Source organism: Amblyomma maculatum, chromosome 5, assembly GCF_055883805.1.
Source record: "Amblyomma maculatum isolate TAMU_Amacu chromosome 5, ASM5588380v1, whole genome shotgun sequence".
Taxonomy (NCBI): domain Eukaryota; kingdom Metazoa; phylum Arthropoda; class Arachnida; order Ixodida; family Ixodidae; genus Amblyomma; species Amblyomma maculatum.
The window spans coordinates 99,085,565-99,110,470 of record NC_139348.1 but is presented as its reverse complement, the minus strand read 5'-3'; the positions used below and the strand labels follow the sequence as shown (position 1 = coordinate 99,110,470).

At 42.8% G+C, this 24,906-nt stretch overlaps 1 protein-coding gene across 1 annotated transcript; it reads left to right on the top strand.

Moving 5' to 3' along the window:
- The first annotated feature begins 11,638 nt into the window (after positions 1-11,638).
- On the top strand, positions 11,639-15,261 carry LOC146188995 (uncharacterized). Its single transcript, XM_084605155.1, has 2 exons — positions 11,639-11,740; positions 15,052-15,261. Exons 1-2 carry the CDS (start codon positions 11,639-11,641, stop codon positions 15,259-15,261), a joined length of 312 nt encoding a protein of 103 aa, XP_084461281.1.
- The last annotated feature ends 9,645 nt before the right edge of the window (positions 15,262-24,906 follow it).

Below are 24,906 nucleotides of genomic sequence, written 5' to 3'. Positions count from 1 at the left end.
CAGATCCAAAACCGCCGGACCCGGGCCCACCTGTGAGTGCCACTCAGAGTGCTGCCCTTGCTGCCCAAGAACCACCTGTCATTGAAGGACGTCTGGATATGCCTCCTGTGGAATCAATGGGGAAGATACTGCCAGTGGATGCTCGCCTATCCTCCTTCGTCATTGATTCTCCTTCGTCGTTGGAGGGTAACAGTGAGCCGTCTGTGGCGCCGATCTCTGGTGCGTCCGGTTCTCTGTCGGCTGTCAGTGTGGCAGCGAGCGATGTGCTCCAATCAGGTTCGTGGGCCGAAGCCTTGAGTGTCTCAGAGGAGGACATGGACAACACAGTGCCTTTGAAGCGTCCCGCAGATGATGAGGTGTGTATCGATGGTGCTGGCCAGAAGGCACACTGTGTAGAGGCCGCAGGAAGGGTGACTTTAAAGAGGAGGGCGATGTCTGCCCGAAAGGCCGCCAATTTGCAGGCGGGCCACCCCATTCCAGGGGATGATGTTTAAAAGGACTAGTACCAAAAATGGCTAGAGTCGCAGCATATCAAGTCGCTACCCTTAACGTCAGGGGTATGCGTAATCGTCGGAGACAGCAGCAGTTAAGACATCTGTTAAAGAAATGGAGTGTGTCTGTAGCAGCAATTCAGGAAACAAAGTTGTCCTCCGATGAAGAGACGGAAGCTGCTCTTGAGCCGTTTTTGCCGGAATATAACATTATTGTTAGCCACGCTAGAGGCTTGTCCGGAGGGTGTATGCTATTCCTGGCCAAAACACTAGAGATGACAGCCATGTCTTATTGCATAGATGGCGAGGGACGACTTATATGCTGTGACCTCACAATCTCAGGTGTGCAGTGGCGAATTATTTGTGTTTACGCCCCTGTAAAACAACGAGACAGAAGGCATTTTTTTCTTTTATTAGTTAATCATTTGTGCACAGATCGCAAAATTATGTTGTTGGGAGATTTTAATTGTGTTTGTAGGGATGAGGACCGATCAGCATTATGTAAGAGATATGACCCTAGTGCTGCATTACTTAACGATTTGACTTGTGAATATAACCTTGTGGATGTGGGGCAGGAAAAAGGCGACAGTATTCATTTCACTCATTTTCAGTTCTCCTCTAATGCCCGCCTTGACAGAATTTGTTTCTGCAGACATGTTAGCAAATTTGTTTGGTTACTGGGTGCGGCCCATCTTCTTCAGTGACCATTGTATGGTGTCTCTTCAGGTAGGGAGGTACAGTCGGCAGATACTTCACCCTCGGTGGGAACTGTGGAAAATGAATAACTGTCTGTTCTCAGATGAAATCTTTAAGCGTGCTGTACCTACTTGTTTGAAAGACATATGGTCACGCCATGATCTGTCAGTTTATCAAAAATGGGACTTGTTCAAACAGGAAACCAAAAACTTAGCAATTGAAGCCTCTGCAAGAATCGCGTTCATAAAGAGACACCACCTTCGTGAGCTTGGGCGCACTCTAACTGAGCTACATGAGCTAGAGAGGGTTAGCCCGGGTGCCTATGTTGAAGAAATTAATAACGTAAAGGCAGAGCTTCAACAAATTGCGACGGAAAGATACAAGGGGGCCCTAATAAGATCTAGGACTCGAAGGTTTCTTGACGAGCAACCTTCACGTCGGGCCCTCAGTGATGAAAGAGAGAATGCTCTTACGAAGGAAATATTGGAAATTCAGTATGGTGGTTGCACATATAGGGATGCTCCTAGTATTCTTGCTGCTTTCTATGATTATTATCGAAAGCTGTTCGGCAGTTGTAAAGATCCAAATCAGGGCTTCGATTATAATTCCTTACTTGAGAACTTTCCTCGACTAGACGATGAGAAATGTGCTGTAGTAGAGGGACCCATCACTTTGGAAGAAATTAAATCAGCCATTTCAGACCTTCAGAACCAGAAATCTCCTGGCCCAGATGGTATTACTAGCGAATTTTATAAAACATTGTCGCCTTGCCTAACGCCTGTTTTGATGGAAGTATTCCAAGCATCTTATGATGTGGGTTTCCTGCCCCCCACTTTCTATTCAGGCCACACAATATTAATACCCAACAGCAAAGATACTAATCGGTTGAAAACTGTTGAAGGATATCGTCCAATTTCCCTCTGTAATGTTGATTACAAAATTTTTGCCAAGGTCCTTTGTTCTCGTTTGCAGCTGGTTATCATGGACTTGATAGGTTCGCATCAGGTATGTGGTATCAGAGGGCGCAGTATTCAAACACACATCCATATTGCACGTTCAGTAATCGAGACAGTATCAGATGAGACAGGCCAAGTAGCTCTGATTCAAATTGACCTGGCGAAGGCGTTTGATAAAGTTCGGCACAATTTCTTGTTCGCGGTCTTGGAGAATGCAAACATTGGTGACGTTTTGCTCAAAGGCATAAGGCTGTGCTATATGAACTCGTATACAAGACTAATTGTTAATCAGGATCTAACGAAACCAATACCACTGGAATCATCTGTTCGTCAAGGATGTCCACTGTCTCCACTGTTGTTTGGCTTATATCTGGAACCCCTCTGTCTCAGTATAATTAACAGTGCAGCCATCCATGGTTTCTCTCTGGCTCAATGTGGAGTTAAGATTTTAGCTTACGCGGACGATATCGCCCTCTTTTGTTCTGACAAAAAGAGTGTACTTGAGGCTTTACACTTGACTGAACAGCTCTGCGATGTATCAGGCGCGGCCCCTAATTTAGATAAATCCAAAGGTTTTTGGTTGGGACACTGGGGCACTAGACCAAGCCAGTTTGGAGGCATATGCTGGGACTGTAGTCCTCTTCAGTACCTAGGGGTTCCGCTGCACCAAGTTCGTAACAGCGCAGCCTACTGGGATTCACAAATCGTACCTATGCGGCGACAAACGCAGGCTTGGATGGGTAGGGAACTCTCAGTGTTTGCTAGGGCACAGGTCTGTAACATGTTTTTGTTTGCAAAGCTTGCGTATATCCTTCAGGTCCTGCATTGTGCGAGGAGCAAAGTACAAGTTATACACAGAATATTTGCAACATTTGTGTGGCGCTCTCAGTGGGAGCCCATGCGGCGTGACAACTTGTTTCTTCCCTTAGAGGCTGGTGGAGTGGGCCTTGTTCACTTGTTTGTGCGTCAACTTGTCTCCCGTTTTTTCTTTTTCAAATCGGCAAACCATCCGTTTCTTGTAACTGTGCTCATTAGGCGCCTTAGTCCACATTTGCCTTACTTATTCGCAACAACTGGGCAAGCTCGTGAGGGGCGTTTATGGGGATTCCTTAAGGATGTTGCTGACACTTTCAATTTTCTCACTGTGCGTTTCTCTGTAGATTACCTGTATAGCCTCTCGAGAAAGCAGATGACCCAGGCTCTCACTGAGTCTTTGTTCCCTACACCGTTGTATCGGCAGCCTTATCTGGGGTTTTTGGACACCACTGTTCTAAAGCGTGTTAGGCAAATGTGCATTCAGGCAGCTGCAAAAACGTTCTTTTTCAAATTACATACAGCGACGTTGCCTGTCAAGACATTTCTTCACAATAAAGAGATGTTTGTGCCCTGGTCGGTAAATTGTCGTCTCTGTAACGTGCCTGAGACAATTGATCATTGCTTTATTCTGTGCCGTGATGCTATGTTCTTTTGGGACATACTACAAAGAACTCTTAAAAAGGACATTGAAATTACGCCTTATACAATTAGATTTTTGCCTCCTGACAAAAACTCTGTCGTGCCTTACGATCTATTTGTGTTGATGGGACTGTTCAGCCTTTGGAAAAGCCGCATGATCGACAGGCATGCAGAGCCACCAAGATCGTCGAAATCCGTGTTTCGGGAGCAGTGTGCTTTGGTGAGAAGTGTATATGCTGCACGTGAAGAACCTCCAAACTGGATGCCGTATCTAGACGCATGTGTATGTCTCCCAGACTTTTGATGTTCTGATGATTGTGCATTGTCGGGCTGAGGATATGACGGGCTCGCATTAAGCAGCCCGGTAACTTTAGACATGGACATGTTTAAGTAAGTGGAGTTGTTCCTTTTTACGGAAGTTTTTCCATGCAATAAAGAAGAAAAAAAAAGCAGCCGTGGCCTCGCGGTAGAGCACCCGCCTCGGCTACGGGAGGTGGTGGGTTCAACTCCCACTGCCAGCCGGACACCCACCGGTTTTCTCAAATGGGTACAAGCCATTTCCCGGCCTGGTGCTCGGCTACCCAGGGACCGTGGCTTGGACAAGGAGCCCGCGGCCTCAAATCCCAACGCGTGGTGTTGGCTTTGAACCGTACTAGAACATACAGATCGTCGTAAACCATGGTGCAAACGTCGTCGTTCATTTGTGAGTAATGCAGAGAGCTCGTTGTTAATCGTTGTTTGTCAGTAGCGGGTTCGGGGATTGGCCACTGCGCACACCGCCACCCATTGTTCGCTTGGCTGAGGTGTCTCGTAGGGTGGCGGCTCCTTTTTTGCTTCTCAATCACACCAATAAGACGCAGATGGGTCTGTACATTCTGCGGAGTACTGCTTCTTATCGTAAACATTAAAGCCGCTCCAACGTCGGCACTGGTGGCGGTAAAAAGTTTTATTCATTATTCAGTCCTATCACTTCATCCTATATTGAAGGGTCTGTTCATTATCGCGTTAGGATTGCAAGTGGCTCGCGCACTCACCAATGCTTAGAGCCGAGCCCACCAGCTGCTTTTGTGCAGCCTTGTCCGAGCTGGACATCACGACATCCATTGCTTTATTTGCTCTAGTTGCAATTCGAAGGGTGGGTGGAGCTGCGACTAAAAGTAGAAGAGATGGTTGCACCGCACAGGGTGCATGCAGGGGAGAAAAGGTCGGGGTTGATACAGCCGAGATGGTCTGGAGATGGCCATTTCTGCGTTGTAGTAATAACAATAATAATAGTGGGTTCACAGGAAGGCAAAGACGCAAAATCTGTCACACTTGTTTCTGTTTACACCTGAACCAACTCACCTATTTTACGTCTTGTGCCCGCGCTCTCATCCTCTCGTCGTGCCTCTCACTTTGTACTTGTTTCCTCTTTTGATGTTATAGTTAATGTTTCTTATTGTAATTGTTGCTAATTGCATCGTGTTTTATACAATTGTATCCAACCGCCCTATGTAATACCCTCCTTTGGAGAGCATTTAGGGGTAACCTGAATAAATAAATAAACCATATGCGATAAATAATTCTTCAGTTACCAGTTACGCTGGAACCATGCTTGCGCTGTCGGGAATATTGTTGCGAAGACAAAAAGACAAAGTAATCTCTTCTGGCCTTGCTCAGGAAGCAGACTACATGACGAAGGATAGCTGTTCCTCGTATGCTCGGTGCTTTACCGGTTTGTTGTTGTTGTTGCTGTAGAAAGAAGGAAAACAAAATGCACGGGCCTGCTGCTGGCTCTGCAGCTGAGCCACCTCGTCTGCCTCGTGCAGAAAGAGGAGAAAATGCACTTCCTTCGGGCTCGATATCTGTAATGCCAATGGAACCAGGTTATTATGATCCTCAAATTTCCGTTTCTGAGCTTTTTCCTATAGTTATGAGATTACCAGCCGCTGCTCCCGGTCCTGATAAAGTAACTTCAAAAATGTTAAAAATTCCTTTTGACGAGTCACCTCAGACGTTATTAGAGCTAGTAAATTATTCCATCAAACATGCTTGGATACACCCAGAATGGAAACTTGCCAAAACAATTCCTTTACTTAAGAATAAAGGCGGTGCCTTGTCCATTGATAATATTAGACCAATTGCATTAACATCAAACATTGTAATATTAATTGAAAGAGTCATACTTATACGTGTTTCGGAATTCATGAATAAAGAAAATATCCTCAGCCCTTGCTAAATTGGTTTCTGTCAAAGGTGTTCCATCTGGAATGCGCATGCTGATCTCGAGAGTCGAGTTCTTTTAGCGCGGCGCCAAAAAATGCACGCTGCCTTGATAACGTTAGATATAGCCATGGCCTATGATAGCGTTGAGCACAGCATTCTATTGCAAAAATTAAAATCTCTTCAGTTTCCACATTATTTAGTAGCCTGGATATCTGAATTCATCCAAAACCGAGAGTTTTACTGTGCATTAAATGGCGTCCATTCTGGCAGATATAAGCAAGCCAGGGGAGTGCCGCAAGGAGCAGTCCTTTCACCAGTCCTTTTCAACATACTACTCAGCTCAATACCAGTTAATCATGACGTTCGCACTTACGTATATTCGGATGATATTGCGTTTTTTGCAACTGCATCGGATATTCAATCACTTTATCTCCACTTGCAAACGTACCTTAACTCTATTGAGAATTGGTAGTGTGGCTTGCGTCTCACATTAAATGTCAACAAAAGCGCAGTCCTCGTATTTAATATAAAAGATTCTGGAAGTCTGTCTGTAATGTATCAGCAGCAAATAATACCACAGGTTAAATCATTAAAGTATTTAGGGGTCACTTATGATGATAATCTTTCATGGCAGCCCCACATTAACCATATTGCTACGAAAAGGGCTCGGGCCGTGGGCATGTTGCGCCGAATTAGTCGTCCCAGGTCTGGAATGCGGAGAGATGTCTTTTTAATGATTTATGTTATGTATGTGCGTCCAATTTTAGAGTTCGGTTAATTCTTGTTTTCTGGATCAGCAACTTATAAAATTCGACCGCTTGTTCTGTTGGAGCGAGAAGCACTTCGGTTGTGTCTGGGACTTCCAAAATTTGTTGCCAACAATGTGCTCTACCTTGAAGCACGGATTCCACCCTTGATATATAGATTACAAGTTCTAACCGTTCAGACGTACTTAAGGATATATGAATCAGAGTTTCACCGATCTATGTCTATTTTTTTGCTGTCAACCGACCTCCTTTTTGGGTGTCCATTGGTGTAAATTTCACACCCCGCAGGTTGTTATGGTCAAAAATTGGCTGGACCCTTTAAATGTTTCCCTTCCTAGTATTCTACCCATACAAACCATCGGTTCATCTATTAAAATTGTCTTTGATGACATATTCCCGAATAATGCTAAAAACTTATCATCCATTATTCTAAACGGATTATTAGAAGATCATTTAAGAAGTCGTTCTGATAGTTTAGTTGTACCTACTGACGCATCTCAAAGTAATGAAAAGGCGGGTGTGGGTATATATTGTCCACATTTAGACTGGTCTTTTTCTGTACGGCTTCCGGACTTTCCCCCAATTTTTGAGGCGGAGTTTCTGGCGGTGGTACTCGCTTTACGGAAATTAGACTCCTCTTTTTCTAAAGTGGCAGTAATTTCCGACTCTCTATCCTTGTGTTCATCTCTCTCTTCGTCGGTGGATTCTGCAATAGTAAAAACCTTTGTCTCCCTGATCCCTAGACATTTGAAAATTGTACATATGGTATAGGTCCCAGGCCACAGCAATGTGACTTTAAATGAATATGCTGACAATTTGGCAAAAGAGTCCCTTAATGGCCCCGTATTATCTATCCTTCCGGTGACCGCGTACATCACCGCAGCGAGGTTTCGAAGAAACGTCCTATTAAATATGAAAAATTGACATCTTTTAAGATCTGATGACTACCTGCATCTAAATTATTCTTGGAATAGAAAATTATGTCATTTACGGCAACTTGAGATTTCACTAACAAGGCTGCGATGCCGTATCCCACCTTTAAATTTCTATCTTTACAGGTCTGGTTTGGCACTGTCTCCCGTCTGCGCATTTTGCGGTGAACAAGAAACATTAGATCACTTTTTATTGTTTTGCCACCGCTTTACTACGTTGAGAAAACAGTTGATGGAAAGGCCATTGCAACAGCTTGGCCTTAGTTTAAGCAGCCCGACATTGTTATCATTTGGCGCCACCATCCTTGGGCACAGTGGTCTGTGTTTACCGCCATGCAAAATTTTTTACTGGACTCAAATCGTTTGCCTTGCTAAATATTTAAACATCACTTGTTCTACAATTGTAGTGTCAATCTCCCGTGAGTGTTACCACTTTTCTTTTTATATTTCACTTATTTCCCGTTTTGTTTCCTTTGCTCTACCCCTCAAATCATTTTTTTTATGCAAGTATATTAGAAAAAAACAATTTCTTTGCTACCCAGTTCTTGGCCGATCCCCCTCTGTGGGTATGTGCCATAAGTTATTTGGACAGCAACAACAAAGACAACATCTCGGTTTCAGTTGGAGTTATTTCCAACCGCAGGGCACCTTACCGCTGCAAAATCGAGTAATTATTTCTAGGTCCGCTCCTTCAAAACTCCTTTCTTCGACTCGTCACCTCAGTGAGTGAGTAGACCGTTCTTTCTTTTCGGTTGCTCGGTTCATGGGCGCAGAACCCAAGCCCTGCTTCGTCGGCTGAACCTCGATGGAATAGAAATTGAAAACTTGCGTGTTCTGTGTAGTGTAAGAACAGATGACAAAACAAAATCTTTTTGAAATATTCCGATGCCTACAATTAGCGCTGCGGTATCAATTGCTAAACTGCTCTGAGAAAATAAATCCCCGAATACCATCATTATAGCTTGGTTGCTGATAATCACGAACTGTTTATCTTCTATGTTCTCCCAATAGTGATACAGCGTATATGGCACATTTATGAAGCACGCGTTCCCTTCTGACTCCTTTTGTGCACAAGGTGGGCTAATAGCATCGCTGTCGTACAGAGACACTGCATTAAAAGCCTCTTCGTTGCTACAAAGTTTCGCATGCCGCCACAGTGTGCAACACTCTATTTTCCTTTTTAACTTCGCCACTAAACGTTACGCATTAACTTTCTTCTCCTCTGACGTCAGTACATCCCATATCCTCTCATTGTTCACTTATATGCATGTTCGATGCGGCATACTCTAATTTATTGCTCTCTGTTTAGTTCATTTAGGTTTGATCTCACGCCACTTGTCTAAATAAAACTGATATCTGGCAGCATTATTGCAAATTACGAAACTCACAACACTTTCATTGCACTGCTTATGAATTACACTTAGTTTGTATTCTTGAAGAGTTTAATTTATGATACATCCTTTGGTAACCTCAGAGATGGCGCAAAAGTAAAAACGTTGGTTTTCCACATTGCTTATGCAATTTGCTCTTCTTTGAAATTTGGCATTTTGTCAGAAAACCTGACGGCTTGGCGTCATACGTTATTCCCGTGAGCAAGTTCGAAGTGCCTGTCAAGCTAGGCACTTTAAAATATTAGAGTTATTAAAATAATAAAAGGAGGATGGTGGTTACCTATTCATGTTTTCTTAAACGCTCGTTATCTCACAGCGCTCCTCAAATATTGTTTTCTTCAAATATTTGCCTTTGGGATATTAGTTCCTATTAAGTAATCTTTCATACGACCCAAACACTCACCGCAACAACTAAACAGTAATGTAATATGCAAAGACGCTAAACCATGCGTAACTACACGTCCTTAGGAGTGTTGTAGTACTTTTGCTGCAAAAGACCCGTTAATAGTTTGTTTTATAAGGCACGAATGAGCAGCACTTGTGCATTGTGTCCATTAGCAGGTCACGAGCTTCCAGGTTACCGCCGTGTCCTACTATCCCGGCTACGACCCAACCAGTATGGCCAGTATGGGTACGACCCAGCAGCCTACCCACAAGGCGCCTATAATGCACAGGCGTACTACGGACAGGCGCAGCAAGAACAGGTGCCACCCGGACAGGCGTACCCGGCCCGCACGCTGAACTATTGTGACAGGTAGTAATCTGCTGTCGGTCAAGATGTATTTCCAGATATTACTTTTAGCTATTGCAGAGCAAGCCGTAGATCACCCGTGACACATATTTTGATTTCTTCATAGACTGCGGACGCCACTCATACATTTGATTTTGTCTGCACGGTTCCGCCACCCACCGGCATAAGCAATCAATCAATCAATCAGTCAATCAATCAATCAATCAATATTTCTTTAATGTGCGCAGAACAACCATGGGGTCTTAGTGCTGCAACACAAAAAACATGACAATGCACACTCAAGTTTTACATACACACAGATGGAACACAAAAGAAGAAACAAATAACACATGAAATGAAACTGAGACAAAAAGTGTCAAGGAAAGAAAGAAATCAATGAGTAGCATGTCTTATATAGACAGTCAGAGAATTGTAGAGCACATAAGGAAAAAGAAACAATAGATAGAGAAAAAAAGCAAATAACTGACATTGATTATAGTAAATAGAAACATAAAATAAACAACCAATCCAGGCACAAGTGCGTGGTACTTAAAACACAGGCTAGAAATACAGGGAAATACAATAAAAATATATAATAATAATAATAATATTAATAGTAATAATAATAATAATAAGAAGAAGAAGAAGAAGAAGAATTGGTTCACAGGAAGGGAAAGGCGCAGTATTTCTCACACTTGTTTCTGTGGATGCCTGAAAAAGCGCCGTAAAGGAAGCGAGAAAGGCGGGAGTTAAAGTGAATAGAGAGAAAGAAGAGCTTTAGTGGGGGTTACGAAGTAGTTTCGACCCCCTGAGGAACTTTAACGTGCGCTGACATCGCACAGCACACGGACGCCTCTTCGCTTCGTCTCCATCAACAGGCATCGTTTAGTGCTAGAAGAAGGTTAACGCTGTTGTGATTCTGTGCTTTGTGTGCTGCGTCAACCTAGACTAACCTTCGTGCACTAACCTCGCCACGTAGCAATATTGTTGGACATTTATATAGCTGTGTTCGGGCGTTCTTAAGTGCTATAGAATAACAATGTCACCATTAGACTCAACGAGGACGTTCTCAAATCTTTCTGGCTTATTTCTTGGAATTACCGGTTTTCAGCGTGCTTTATCTGAGATTGAAAACAGTATTGCGAATAGCGTATGAGTTAAAATGGGCTTTTAAAGAGGCATAATATACTCAGCCATAGTGGGCATCGGTATGTAGGTAGAAATGTTTAACAGAACATGCTTAACTAATGTCGAATAGATATTTTTTCTCATTCTTCTGGAGATTACTTGTTGGCAGGCTTGCAAACGAGCGACATGCTCATTTGTAACATCTTTTGTTTTGGTATTTTCAAAGCAGCAATATGACTGGCGCTGCATCGAAAACAACTCAGAGTCTACTCGCTGCCCAATCGTAAGCCTCGCAAACTGGCCGAGCGTCAGCAAAGCACGTGATCGCGCGCAATAATGCGGCGTGAATTTCACGTGCGTTTTATGGTGAGAGGGCAGAGAGCGCGTCACAACAGTGCCGCTGTCTGGTGGGGTGCTAGTGGAGATGACTAGAGCTCGCTGACTTTGGCTTCTCTCGTGTGCGGCCCCGGATTTTTATTACACCGCATTAAAACGAGACTGACATTTAGGAAAACTATAAATGTTCAATTGGCATGTACGTCCGCTCACACATGAGCCTCTCAAAACTGCTGCCCGCACTGACAGATGACAATTAACATTTTTTTCATCATATACATCGCGAATGACTTAGCATCTTTTAGCTAAATTCTGATGCGCGCCTGAGATAGCAATGTGCCAAAAAATAAAGTTATGCAAACTGACGGCACATTTTGTTAAAATCACTAGTAGTTATCGCTGAAACAGTTTGAATAGACGCAGCAGCCTAAAACAAGGCATTCTGCTATCAAAGTGTGCGGAATTTTTTTATCGCGCAGTCGTATGGCCCGCGCGGTGTCCGGGAATGGCAGAACCGACAGTTACCGACTCATGCGCTGGTCTCGGTCACCATGAAGGGCCGCTGGACGACGGCATCATCGGGACAACCGTGGGAGTTCTTCGCGCGGTGTGTGCGAAACCACAACGCGGAATCTTTTGGCAGCTATACCGAGGTAGGAATGCGGAGATAGCCGTTCTACAGCCTACGGCTGCAGCATCGGTACCTTGACTAGCAAAAACAGTTCTGTAATTTTCCTCCTTGGCAGTACGTTCCTGCAAAAAATCTGTAGACAACTTTATACGAAGGCACATAATTGAATACTTGCGCATGCATGAAGTTATATTACAAAGCTGCCTGAATCACTGCTTCAAAGAAGAGGGGTTTTGCGTTAGCAGTAGAACAATTCAGTGTCTCGTAAAAACGCGTTTCCATACAACACAATGTTTTTGTTGATTTACGCCTTTATCAGAGCGCATGTTCAACGGGTTTCTGGCGCTTTCAATCACGTACATGTAGCAAAGTCTCCTTGTATAAAATCCACTAAGCAGTTCATGGAAATCTGAAAAATTGAATATGGGATTGCTAAACGTAGATACAATTCTTTGATCGAATGGTAGAGAGAAAAATTCACGAGGTTTTTGTTTTTCGCCGTGTGCTTCTTTAGTATCGGTCATGCTCATGTATGTTTGTTTGGAATAGTGTGCATTCCGAGAAATTTGCATTGGTGCTACCGAAGAGAGGTGGTGTAAATGATAGCATTGATCGAAAAAAGGAATAAACATATGTTTGCTATTTCCCTGCTAAAATATATTTGCTGAAATATTGTTTCTTCTCTAATCCTATGACTTCTGGATTTATAACTGGCTTCGCACATAGGTATCAATTCTCTATATTTGGGGACTAAAACTGATATGCTGATGCTTCCAAAATACGAAATGCTGATGGATGCAAAATAATGACTATACTGCGCAATGCAGAAAAGAATAGCGCTTCGTTTACTGTGTATTTGAACAGCCTGCATGAGATAGGTTTTCAACCTACCCAATCGCTTTAAAGCATATACGTTTTCCGACAGTGCCCCCCCCCCCCTTCCAATGCCTTTGAAGCGCTGCAGGTACCAGTCGGCAGGTGCATTAATAAAAACAATGAAACTAGGCTTATCATTGCACTATGAACAATCACTCAGGCGGGAAATATTCATATGCTACTGTGCGCGTATGTCAAAGCTCTCTCTAAACGGAGGACTGAATATCATGCTGGAACCCTGTGCTAAGAAAGAAAGAGTGAAGACAACATGTGAGGCAGAGAGAAGCACTTATGCTTCTCACTGAGTCAACCGAGCACAGTCTGAGTGAGAAGTTTGCATCGAATAATGGTTTGGTTTAGTTTGTGGAGTTTAACGTCCCAAAGCGACTCTGGCTATGAGAGACGCCGTAGTGGAGGAGTCCGGACATTTCGACCATCTGGGGTTCCTTATCACAGCACACGAGCGCCTTGCTCTTCGCCTCCATCGAAATGCAGCCGCCGAGGACTGGATTCAATCCCGCGTCCTTGGGAACAGTAGTCGAACGCCGTAACCACTACGCCACACCGGCGGGGCCATTGAATAATAGTTGTAAGAAATAATTACTAGAGTATATGGCGTTGTCACCAAAGGTCCTATTTTGATGCCCTTTAAACATGTACATTTGAAAAGTTCTCTGGCCTTTCTTCCAGGTATGCAGGGCGCGTAACTAGGAGGCCAACCTCCGATATTACCCTGATCACTTCTCCATGCTCACATACCATATCGCAAGTCGGCGTTTGTTTGCGTACGACGACGAACTTGGAACGGCCGCAAAGTTACGTACTTGCATATGCAACTGGCCTAGGAGCAAATGTCTTTTGCAGAGAGCATGCTTTACAAAAAGTCGTTTATTTTGTTGCATGCTCTGACATGACGCTATCGTAGTGTTTACAGATAATCTTCCTGCCATTTAAAAAAGTTGTGCACCTCGGCTGCGGGAGGTGGTTAGTTCGAAACCTACCGCCGGACGCTTACCGGTAAAAATGGGTACAAGCGTCCCTCGGCCTGGCGCTCGGCTTTTCCAAGGGTGTGCGTTTGGGAGAAGCTCCGTAAACCCCGCTGCGCGCCCCTCCTCCGCATTGGGCCCAAACCCAGTTTGAATCGACGTTGTGTATGGCAAACTGCAGGGACCAATTTTAATAACTCTTTTAATGAATGCCTTTCTTTGGATAACTCATTCACTCAGAAGACTTATCGAATAATCAGTCATTCTGTAATCAAAATATTTTTCAGTTAAATAGCCTTATTTGGTCACGCAGTCAATGTATCAACAATTGGGTAGTTTATTCAGCTCATTGTTAAACTTGCCAAGCTATCAAGATCTCAATAGGTTGATCAATCAAAAGCAGTAACGTTTAAACGTGGTAATACCAATGATCGTTCGAAAGCAATCCAGGGTTTCAGGTTAAAACAGCGTTTCACAGGCTTTCAATTACGGTCATTCCCCAGAAGTGCACTTCATTCTATTTGCGTTTCAGCAGCTCCTACCTTCTCCTGCCTCTCTTATTTTCTCTTCAGTCCTTTTGGCTAGGTTAAATCATCACGATGCATAATGTCCGCTTGACCATTTTCCTTGCAGTTTAGCACTAAGGGTCTGGCACAGTGTGTGGCAAAGTGCAAGCGTCTTTATTTGATGTCATATAATTTGAGGTGTACACATCATCGCATCACAATGGTAATACAAAAATGGTAAGTATCGCATCATATTAAGGTCCGTTACATACGCCTCAACTGCAAATGGCGCCAAAGACTCTCAGCAGAGGTTCGGCACCTGCCTCAGATGTATGGTTTGTAGATGCGTGCTAACGACGTCATAGTTGCTATGGCTACCAGCCATGGAGGCATCACAAAAAGAAATTTGAGGAAAGTAACAGCTAGACACGTGTATTAAAACATCGATGCTATAGGAAAGATGTGTACAGCGTGCACATAACGATTTGTGGTATGAAGGAAATAGTTCATGACAGATTTATATCTCGGCTTCATAGATTTCTTTGACAAGGCGTTTACTGACTAGTCATTATATTAGCCTTTGTTTTAAAAAGTTTAGGCAATATTTTAAAAAAAATATTACAGTATTGATACAAAATTTGTTTCACTCACATCCGGTGAGTGAAACATGAAAGTACATCCGCTATATGCAATAGGTTTGCCGTTTTTGAACGCAAGTTTTGCCGCTGCCTTTTACATAACATAAAAATATTATTATGTGGGGTGGATGCCCATTGTATATGGCACCTTAAATCAACAGATACATATCGCGAAATTCAAATTATTCTCTATAATACACTGTTTTCCAATATATTTCTTATTTTCCAGTCATCACAATAGTCATCTTTTTTCCGAAGGTCTGAGAACATTAATATCAGCTACAAAAAGTCTCTTATTCACTTGGTTTTTTAACTTTTCACATCCAGCTTTGTAAAGTCAAGGACGAGACTCTGGACGTGACATTCAGCATCGCCGCCTACGATGTCGACTACGACGACTACGCAAATAAGTGCACAGGAATCAGCAAGTATGGAATGCACAGCCGCCTAAAAGCGCTCAGGAACATCACGAATTACGTCAGAAGGCTGGCGGGCCAGATTTTTGACCAGTCATTGTCCACAAAGGCCGTCGTTTGAGACCCCAGGTACTGGCCAGTTACGCCCAAGTTCAGCAAACGCTACATTTTAATATGGCCTGCAGTCGAAAACAAGGAATGTCTATGAACGAGAGAAAAAAGTTTTCTTATTAAAGCAAGAGCTTCATGAAATAATAATCCTTCTCGCGCTAATAAATAGCATACTGAAATCCCTACTTCAATAGGAGCGAGAACTGATCACCTACTTCTTTTAGCCAGCAGGTTTTGTCAATACACACAGTACGGGAAGTCCTGACGTGTAGAACTCGCTAGAAATGATCTTGAAAGAGAATTATTTGCATGGCCACAACGAGACTGTTCACTGCAATGAACATACCTAACTCTAGTGTGCTGTGAATGTTTGGTGCTTTTCATTTATAGCGAAATATAATTGGACGCGTCGTTCAGACAACAGAAAAAATTCTGTAAGAGCAAAATTTTTCATTGCAGAAGTAAAATTATGCTCCTTCGATATCGAACTGTTTTATGAACATTCTAACATCAAGCTTTTTTCTTCCATTTCGAATAGAAAATATATTCAATTAAGTTTGACGGTTCTTTTTAGTGGCTGAGGCAACGCAATTCCAATAAGGACCTTACACGAGTTTATTTTCTCAGACAACTCAAGTCACTAGCATTTTTTTGCCTTTTAATCTCCGGAAGTTTGAGGAAAAACTTCAAAGTGAAGACATTGATGCCACACATCGAGTGCTTACTAAAGAGAAAAGCCAGGCAAACAAAGTCGTGCGATGCATGTCAAGGGAAGTTTGTGATCACATTATTCTCAAAGCTAAGAAACAGAGGCTGACTACTACTATGTTGGGATTCGAGACGAATGATCCAGTTTATATAAATGAGCATCTATGCCCAGAATATAAACTCTTGTCCGGCAAAGCAATCAAGACAAAACGTGAGAACTGGCAATTCGCCTGAATATCGCAGGGCAAGATATTGATGAGGAAGGCTGAGAATTCTCATGTGCTCCGCATAACATGCAAGGAAGACCTGGCTAAGGTTAACTAAGTGAATATTTAATGTTTTGGCACCGTTCTGTACCGCAATGAGCTTTTCAATAATTCAAGTAAATGACGAATTTAACAAGAGACCATGTTTTTCTCTGGTTCACTGCAATATCCGCAGCGTCCACAAATACTGGGTTTTGTTTTCAGCATTGTTACCTCCACACAGTTTTAAGTTCGAAGTCATTGTCGTCTCGGAAACATGGTTACGTAAAAACTAACATTTTTCTGTCCCGGGATATAACTTCATTTCTAGCTGTAGGGACACCACTTCTCGAGGAGGAGGTGTTACACTGCTGATAATATCTGACCTTGAATTTAAAATCATTACAGAATTAGTTGGTAATAATTCCAGTATTGAGTATCTTTTTATTAAATTACATTCAAGTGTAACAATTAGAGTAGTCTATAGGCCACCAAGTTCTAGTTTGCCGATATTTTTCGACGAGCTGGAAAGTGTGTTTACGTCCCTAGGTAATAGTAACAACTTTCCAGTGATAATAACAGGGGACATTATTTTATGTTAATAATAAAGCACATAATGAATATCTGCACTTACTATACTCCTTTAACTTCAAAAACACGGCACTGGAACCCACCAGGATAACATCAACAACTGCTACAATATTATAACATATTATAGGCAACATCGAGAATATTACATCAGGTGTGTATTATACAATGATTACTGACCATTCTCCGGTGTTTGCACTTTATCATAGGGTACAACAACGCACTAACCACTCGCGTTTTAAGACCACCCGACTTAATAACGTTTTGTTAAAAAGAAAACTGCAGCTACTGAATCCAGATAGCATATTTCATGCTGATGCGCACTCGGAGTGTGCGAATTTTGTAAATGTTTTGAAGACAACAATATCTGAATGCACAATTTCTTATCAAAGAAAATACGACAGGCCTCCTAATCCTTGGATGACCGAGACGATACTGAAAGCAATAAAAGAAAAGGATACTTGGTGCAGTAAGTGGAAGAAGCAGAAAGAGAATGTGTATTATTTGTAGCAATTTCGCATTGCTCGAAATTCAGTGCTATCCATGATAGAAGAAACAAAGAATATAACACTTCGCTTATTGAACCAGCTAATGAGAACACTAAACAAATTTAGAATGTGCTACATGATGTAATTGGCAAGCCTTCTACAAAGTACGTCTATCCTGATGTAGTGAATAACGAAACAGCATTGAGATTTAATATATATTTTACCAGCATAGGCCCGCAGCAGGCACAACATATACCACTCACTCAATGGAAGATGCATTCAGGACCTGCCAATAGTAGCCTTACAGTAATTGCACTCACACTTGATACAATTACTGCTATAATTGGAAGCTTGAGTAGCGCCAAAGCTAGAGGGCCACATGGGATATCTGTGAAATTTGTGAAAGAAAGTGGAGACAACACGCTGCAATATTCTTAGAAAAGAAAAGAGCCGCAGGCTTTATTGAGCCATACCACCAGGCACGCGCTATTTAGGACGGTTCAGAATTAGTAAAAAAAGGAAATAATAAACACATCTTGAAAAAAGAAATTGTCGAATTTGATATATCAGAGATTAGTTTCAGCCGACGTCCGTCTGAATTCCAAGCAGAATAAGGTGCCCACTGGTTCTTGAATTTACTACAAAGAACACGTGCTACTAGTGGTTGCGGTAGTTTAATTCATTTATTTAGAAATCAAATGTGGTAGGAAGCCTGACACACGCAACGGGCACATCCTGCTAGTAAAAGGCTGAAATGATTTGACCCGGCAGGCCATAGCCGGCGGCGAGTGTTTCATCCAGAAATCACCCTATATCAGCTATCTTTCAGTGGCAGTCTGAACTATGCACTGCGAGTAAAAGATAAGATATAAAATCAAGGGTTTCCATAGCATCAGAACGTTATTAGCCGGTTTAGACCAAAACGGGTATAACTACCAAGTAGTCAACACGAGAGATAGGTGGGCGAATTGGTGATACCTTTTCCAAAAAATAATAGGTGCTTAGCTACCTGTCCCTTCGTCCCTGTTGTTCGCGCTGTTATTTTTTGGAAAATGTACCTTCTAGTATTCTCCAGTTAATTTGTAATCAAAAGGAATGCCCACAAAGGCCTGACCTATTACAGCATTTGTTTAAAGCGTGACCGCTTCGAAAATGTTTTTATAGCTATCTAAATGTTGCGAACCCATTTCTATTTCTGGCTTTCAGCAATGTTTGTGTTTATTTATCAATTAGTGCCTATTTAGACTCTTCATACGATTACATGGATTTGAGCATGGTTTTCTCTTATCAAAGCATGGGTTCAGTCATTTTTTAGATGAGTTATGTGCAGTCTCTATGCAGTTATTTTGTATTAACAAAGGTAAGCTTGAAAATTACCCAGCGCTTACCATTCTTTATTGCCTCATTGTAACAAAGGAAAACATAATGAATGTTGCATTCAATAGGTGTCACGTTTCCCTCGTCCTCCGGACGATGTCGATGATTTATATGTCGGCCGCTATCAACTGCTGCCGCAATATTAAGCCCGTTTGCTATATAATATAGAGCGTTTTTACGGACACGTGAAAACGTTAAAATTTTAGAAGTACTTTCTCTCGATCGTCCATAAGAAGGCCTTCCTCAGTAGGCTACGATACACAAGAATGGACACATTGGCGCGCTTTAGGCTTTCTTCAGTCTCGTATTCCAATGAGGCTAAATACTTTATGGATTGTGAATGAAATATTTTTGCAACCTTTGTAACACCCTCTTTGTGGTCACAGGCGCTCCCCAGATATAGAGAACAGGTATGCGACAATTTCAGCTAGCTGGATCTAATGAAACTCCGCATTGTCCTGAAAAGAAGAAGATGTAAAGAAGTATTTATTACCCAACTTTATTATTTTGTTTTACTTCTAACAGCGAGCCAAGCAAGAAAGCAAACCTTGTAGATATTACTCAGAAAAGCACTTCTGAAGACAGTGCAGCTTATCTTCAGATTAAACATTCCATCCTAGGCGGGCAACTTACGACAGGAAGATGGAGTAGAAGCAGCCTGAAAGCTCTTGAATGCCTCAAAGTATTTGGTTTGTTTGATCGGCGTGAGACTCGAATGGTGTTGCCATAGCAATTGGGTGCTCAGGAGAATGCAAGTCTTCAATGCTTTGATGGATGTAGGGCTTTGGTAATTTGATTCAAAAGAAAGGCGTTTTTCAGAAGATGCAGGTCAGGCAATCGGTACTTCTTGTATTCAATAGTAAATATGAGGTATTCTTCAATGAGAGTTGCATTCAAAATGTGGAAATTATATTATGAAGGTAAGCCTCCTCATACACTAACATCTAATCTTTAGGATGGTACCTCTAATATTTTGGGGTATTAGGGTAACACACGGACAAATATTTGTTATTGTCATCGAAGAGAAGGACATGACTGAATATTAATCTGTTTCAGAATCTTCCATTTTAAAAGTAAAATATGATATTTTTTCCACAATGAAGTCATAAAACTCATTATCGGTCGAGTATTTTGAACATTCGATATTTTGAGCACCTTCAGTCGTGACGTTTAAAAGGCGATATAAAGGTGTTTCCTAAAGAAATACACACCCTTCGCAATTGCACATTTCATATCATTGCGCACACTTAATGAACTCGCTGCGTGAATAGAGCCGGTGGTACCAGAAAACTTTACGGTGCGTAGAAGTTTATGAGACTGTAAAAGCGAAGACCTTGTTGGACGCCCGTCGATCTGTCAGGTTATCTATTTCCCCGCAGCAAGCGAAGCCTCACACGTGCGACACAGATAGATCGCATGAACTTTCTAAACCGGAAGTTACGGACTGACTGTCAACTACTCATACTTCACTTTCCTTCATGTCCTCCAAGAACCAAGTGCAGTCACACATGACACCTACTCTAATAGGAGGATAATCCAGTCTTCCTTGTACTTGGTGTTCCTTTACTGTGCTATTCTCGCTCCATCTCCATTTCACCAGCCCCTTAGAAAGCACCCTTCAAAGATTGTTTCGCTCGATCGCCATCACCAGGCCCCTCCGCATTTGCTCGGTGGGTAAGGCGCACTCCCCTAGTGTTCGGAGTAACCGGGTTTGGCCCGACATCAGGTAGCTGCGTTTCGAAGGAGGCAAAACAGAAGGGCGTCCATATGGTGAGCAAGGTCGGTGCATGCCCACCAGGTTTGGATATTACTCCTTAAGCCCTTCACTACGCCAACCTTTTCTCTAATTGCGCTGTCACGGCCACCTTCCTTCCTTCATTTACGGCGCAGTTTAGTTGTCCAGAAAAATAGGGTGACAGATACTGCGCCTTTCTTTCCCTCTAAGCCAATCATTTTTAATTAAACTGCTGATTGTAAAGGTGCTATCACTGCAGTGCGCAAAGTGTTTCTCCTATCACTAAGTTCCAACTATGCTTACCCCTCCCCCCCCCTCCCTCCGAACTTTTCGTCCTCCTGTGCCTCAAACCTGTGCTCATCATTTGCTCTCTTAAAACATCCAATAGTTCGCAGAAACATGTTGCGAACACCAAAAACTCCTCTGCTCCCAAAAAACGCTGTCCGCTGACCAAAAACGTCCTTTGCTTACGGAAAGCAGTTGTTGGCTGTGCATCTCTAGCCTGACTTATAAACTAAGCACTAGCAAACATTTTAAGCGCCCTCTTCCCCGTTTTTCAACCAAGCCAGGCATCGTCTTACGTATTCAGGGGCTTCGACGCAGGCACTTGAATTGATGGAGCTTGTAGCGTCGTTAACGGGGGCGTGTCGTCGACATCTCAGCTAGGCAGCGGTGCCACCATGTAGGCAACTCGGCGGTCCAGTAACGAAAGCTGTTTATTCACAAAAGGAATTATGATACCTGACATAAAGGTCGCGTATCAGCCTCTGCGCCTATCAGGCTGGCACCGAAAAATTGGTAGCGGTAAATACATTGAGTGTACTATGGCTTCTCCCGAATTACCGGTAAACCACAGTTAAACTTTTTAAATACAGTTAAAAGTTTTTAAATAAATTTCGCCTTATCATTTTTCCTTCCCTAAAGTTGAGGTGTACATCGTAAATTTAGACATCTGTGTTACCTTACTTCAGGACAAATTCTAACCTATCAGTCGCGGTGGTGCAGTGGTTAGGGCATTTGGCTGCTGTGCCAGGGAATGCGGGATTGAATGCTAGCCGCGGCGACCGCTTTTTGATGGCGGGAATTGCAAGGCGCCTTGTGCCGTGCCGTGCTGTGCACCCCTCCCCCTCTACGTCGTCTCGCATTCTCTCAGTATCTCTGGGACGTTAAAGCCCATACACCAAAGCCGTTTATCTTCACAGGGGCACTAAAATGTGGTGCCTTTTTTAATGTGTATATCTAAACGAATTTGGTTCGAAAGCGTCTTGCAGGCATGCCTGGCACTGTTGAAATAATGAACGAATAAAGTGGACTATCTGCTTAGTGATGCAAATTAAGGCTTCCTTGTCTTCCCGTTGCACAACAATGTAAACCGCATTATTACACCGCTGCGTTTTGGTAGACTAAACTAAATGCTTGAGAAACGGTATAAAAAAATTCTTCTACCAAACAACAAATCAAATGCACTAGATTGTATTTAGTTGACTAAGTGAAAGGGTACGGTTGTCATGGGTCATGTCAATAGCAACAAATATGCTGTTGCAGTACGTGGTCCTCTCTACCTTGGGAGTGGTAAACTCGTTGCGTGCCGTCCGGTATTGGAGACGAAAATGTGTGCGTTTTTCACATCTCTCAAGAAAGCAGGAGGCCCAGCATTTAACTTTAGGATATGATTAAGCCCTCAGTAATGGGAAGTATCTAGAAAGAATGGTTTTTAAGCATTCTTCAGCACTTTTACCTGTACTTAATATGCTCATAAGAATTGACTATTGACTATCATTGATCATTATCTGTAAGGAGAACTATATTATTCAGGCGTTTGCTATGTACCCGATTTACAGCGGCTTTTAAAGCGACCATGGCTTCTAAGCATGCACCAAACTCGTTTGCCTTGAATAATATATGCTTGTGCGCATTACGAGCAAAGATTAAGATTAGGTTTATTTTAATTAATTTTGATAGTTTAATATCAAAATATTAAATAAAGAACCGCACCAAGAGAGTTGAAGTCGTAGGCAACATATAAAGCCACAGAATCGACACTTGATAAAATAAAAATAAATGACCTTAGCCAGCGCTTGGAACCATTTTCATGCGTGGAAAATCAATTTACTCATCACATCAAATGTGTTACTATGCCGCAAGAAGGAAGGGACATCTGAAGCTGATGTCTGTTTTTGTTTTTGTTTTTCCTGAAAAGCAGATATAAAGTCCTGTGCCCGATCTTCTGCTAGCACCTGTGTTGCTTCATATGCGACTGTTAGCAATATACATTTAAATATTTTCGAACTCCCGATGGAACAGAAATAGGATCAATGCCTATAATCCTGCAAGCTCATTTTAAATAGTTAGTCAATTTATAGTGATATCATCCGCAAGAGCACCATTTTAAGTGGATGCAACGTATATTTTCGACACATCTTTCGGGTTTCTTCTCATGACTGGGCCAGTCTTCTCATTGCCAGGCCTCGTAGATCGTTTACAGAGACTGTTGGTGCGCATCGCGCTATTCTGCCATCCCAGTTTACACCCGCATCTAGACCGTCCTCTCCACTGACACTGCACTAATCCCGTGTGCTTCTTTGATACCCGACATCATGACGGAGGTCTAGCTATCGCCTATAAAACTAAAACAGGTATCGCTTGAATACTTCCATGAGCACCGCGCAAACCATCTGCACGTCTACACCAATGGCTCAGTGAACTCCGTGAGCGCTTCATCTCTGCAGAGACTACAGGAATAAAAGTTAGGACAACTCACCAGAATTATTCGACGGCCTCAGACCTCACCGCTTAAAATGACGCAGTCGGGACTATAAGTAAGCAGAGACTCCAGCACTGGTCAATTTTAAAATATTCCAAAGCAGCCCTGAGAGCCTTAAAAGGGGATTTTCGCTGTGGAGCCCATGAGCAACTCGTCGCTGAATTACGAGAACGTCACCACTAGGCCACCATTAAAGGACTCGATGTCATCTACCAATTGTCGCGTTGATCAAAGCATAGCGAAGTCGAGGAGACAAAAATCATGGCGACGGCAATAGCGAGAAATGTGGCCGCCGCGTGAGCAGTGGCAGCAGGTGGACCGCCCGCCTGATGTGCGTCATTCTGAAGGATTGCAGAAGGGGTAGCGCACAGAGAAGGGCTGAGTGGGAGAAGCAGGAGCAACTATTGATGTGGGTGGAGGAAAACGTGGGCGGTTACAGAATCTTTCTAGTGATTCTAGATTGACCACAACGAAAATTCGTCTTTCAAAGAAAAGCGCCTTTTCCCCCTTTGTTCCGCCCATGGTTCATCGTGGCATCTGAGAGGCCGTATGGTATTAAATTACTTTCTTCGCCTGCTACCTAATTCATTCTTGCTATAATGCAGAGCCACAAGTGAAGAAACATGTATCTATGCTAGTCAACATTTCTTGGATTGCTTCTTATATGGGTGCAGCATAAGTGCTCACATTTCAGCCCATTCTTAGTTACCAGAGCGGTTGGATACTTATAGTTCAATACCCATATGATAAGCATAAAACGATCAACACTGTCTGACTGCTTGAACCCATTACAGCTCCTCTATGACTAACGTAAACATATTTTGCTCAGTCTCAACTGTAAGAGAGTCCGGATAAACGTCAGCGTTACGAAAGCAAATCAACAGCATTCTTATAGCGATAGCACCTCCTTCAAAACATGACCAGAAATAGCTCGTTATACGGAGCAATGAAAGTCATAGAAGCAAGTGACGGCACGATCTGAAGCCAGATCTCAAAAGTTATTTTTATATGCATAATATATGAACATTCAATTAGAGATCATCTTGATCCATAATATATGTGACACCAGTGCTACTAAACATCAGCTTCAAGTGCTTCTAAATTTCTTCTGGTGAATCGTGCAGCATTCTATCTGTTTATTGGGTTTTCTGCCTAACACCAATTCCAATATTGCGTTTACTTACGTACTGGACATATTTTAAAACAAGAAGGTTCATGAGTAACGATATTACCTGAATAACTGCAAGTGAAGAGTAACGGTAAAAAGCTACAATAACCGTAGCATCAAGCGATTAATTTCAAAACTGGTTGTAGCGCGCTCAGCTCCGGTCATAAAAAGCATCGATCGTGCTCCGGTCATAAAAGGCATCGATCGCAGGGGGAACTGCTACAGATAATGCCCATTCATCTTTTTCTTCGCAACTGTTTTGCTGTGCATTGCGCTTCTCTTAGAAGATGCCCGCACGTGCCCTTAGAGTTGCACACACGCTCAACTTCACTTCCGGCCTTCGCGAGCGGCGGTGTAGGAGTCGCCTTGGCAACACCAAGCGTCCAGAAATAATTACTGCTACGCACGTGCGGCTGGCGGGTGACGCTATTAAGTCTGGGGCGACCGCATAATGCGATGCCATAGCGCCCAAATTCGATTTGTTGATTGATATTTCTCTCCGCTCGGAGCATGGTGTTTTCGTGCTGCAGGAGACTTTCCCAACAATTTTTCTTGTTTTACGACTTCTCATGGAGCCGATCG

Excerpts from the sequence above, each read along its gene's own strand:
- LOC146188995 (XM_084605155.1), top strand. The coding sequence starts at position 11,639 with ATGAAGGGCCGCTGGACGACGGCATCATCGGGACAACCGTGGGAGTTC. Across the intron at positions 11,741-15,051 it reads CTTTTGGCAGCTATACCGAG|CTTTGTAAAGTCAAGGACGA; the intron begins GTAGGAATGCGG and ends TTTCACATCCAG.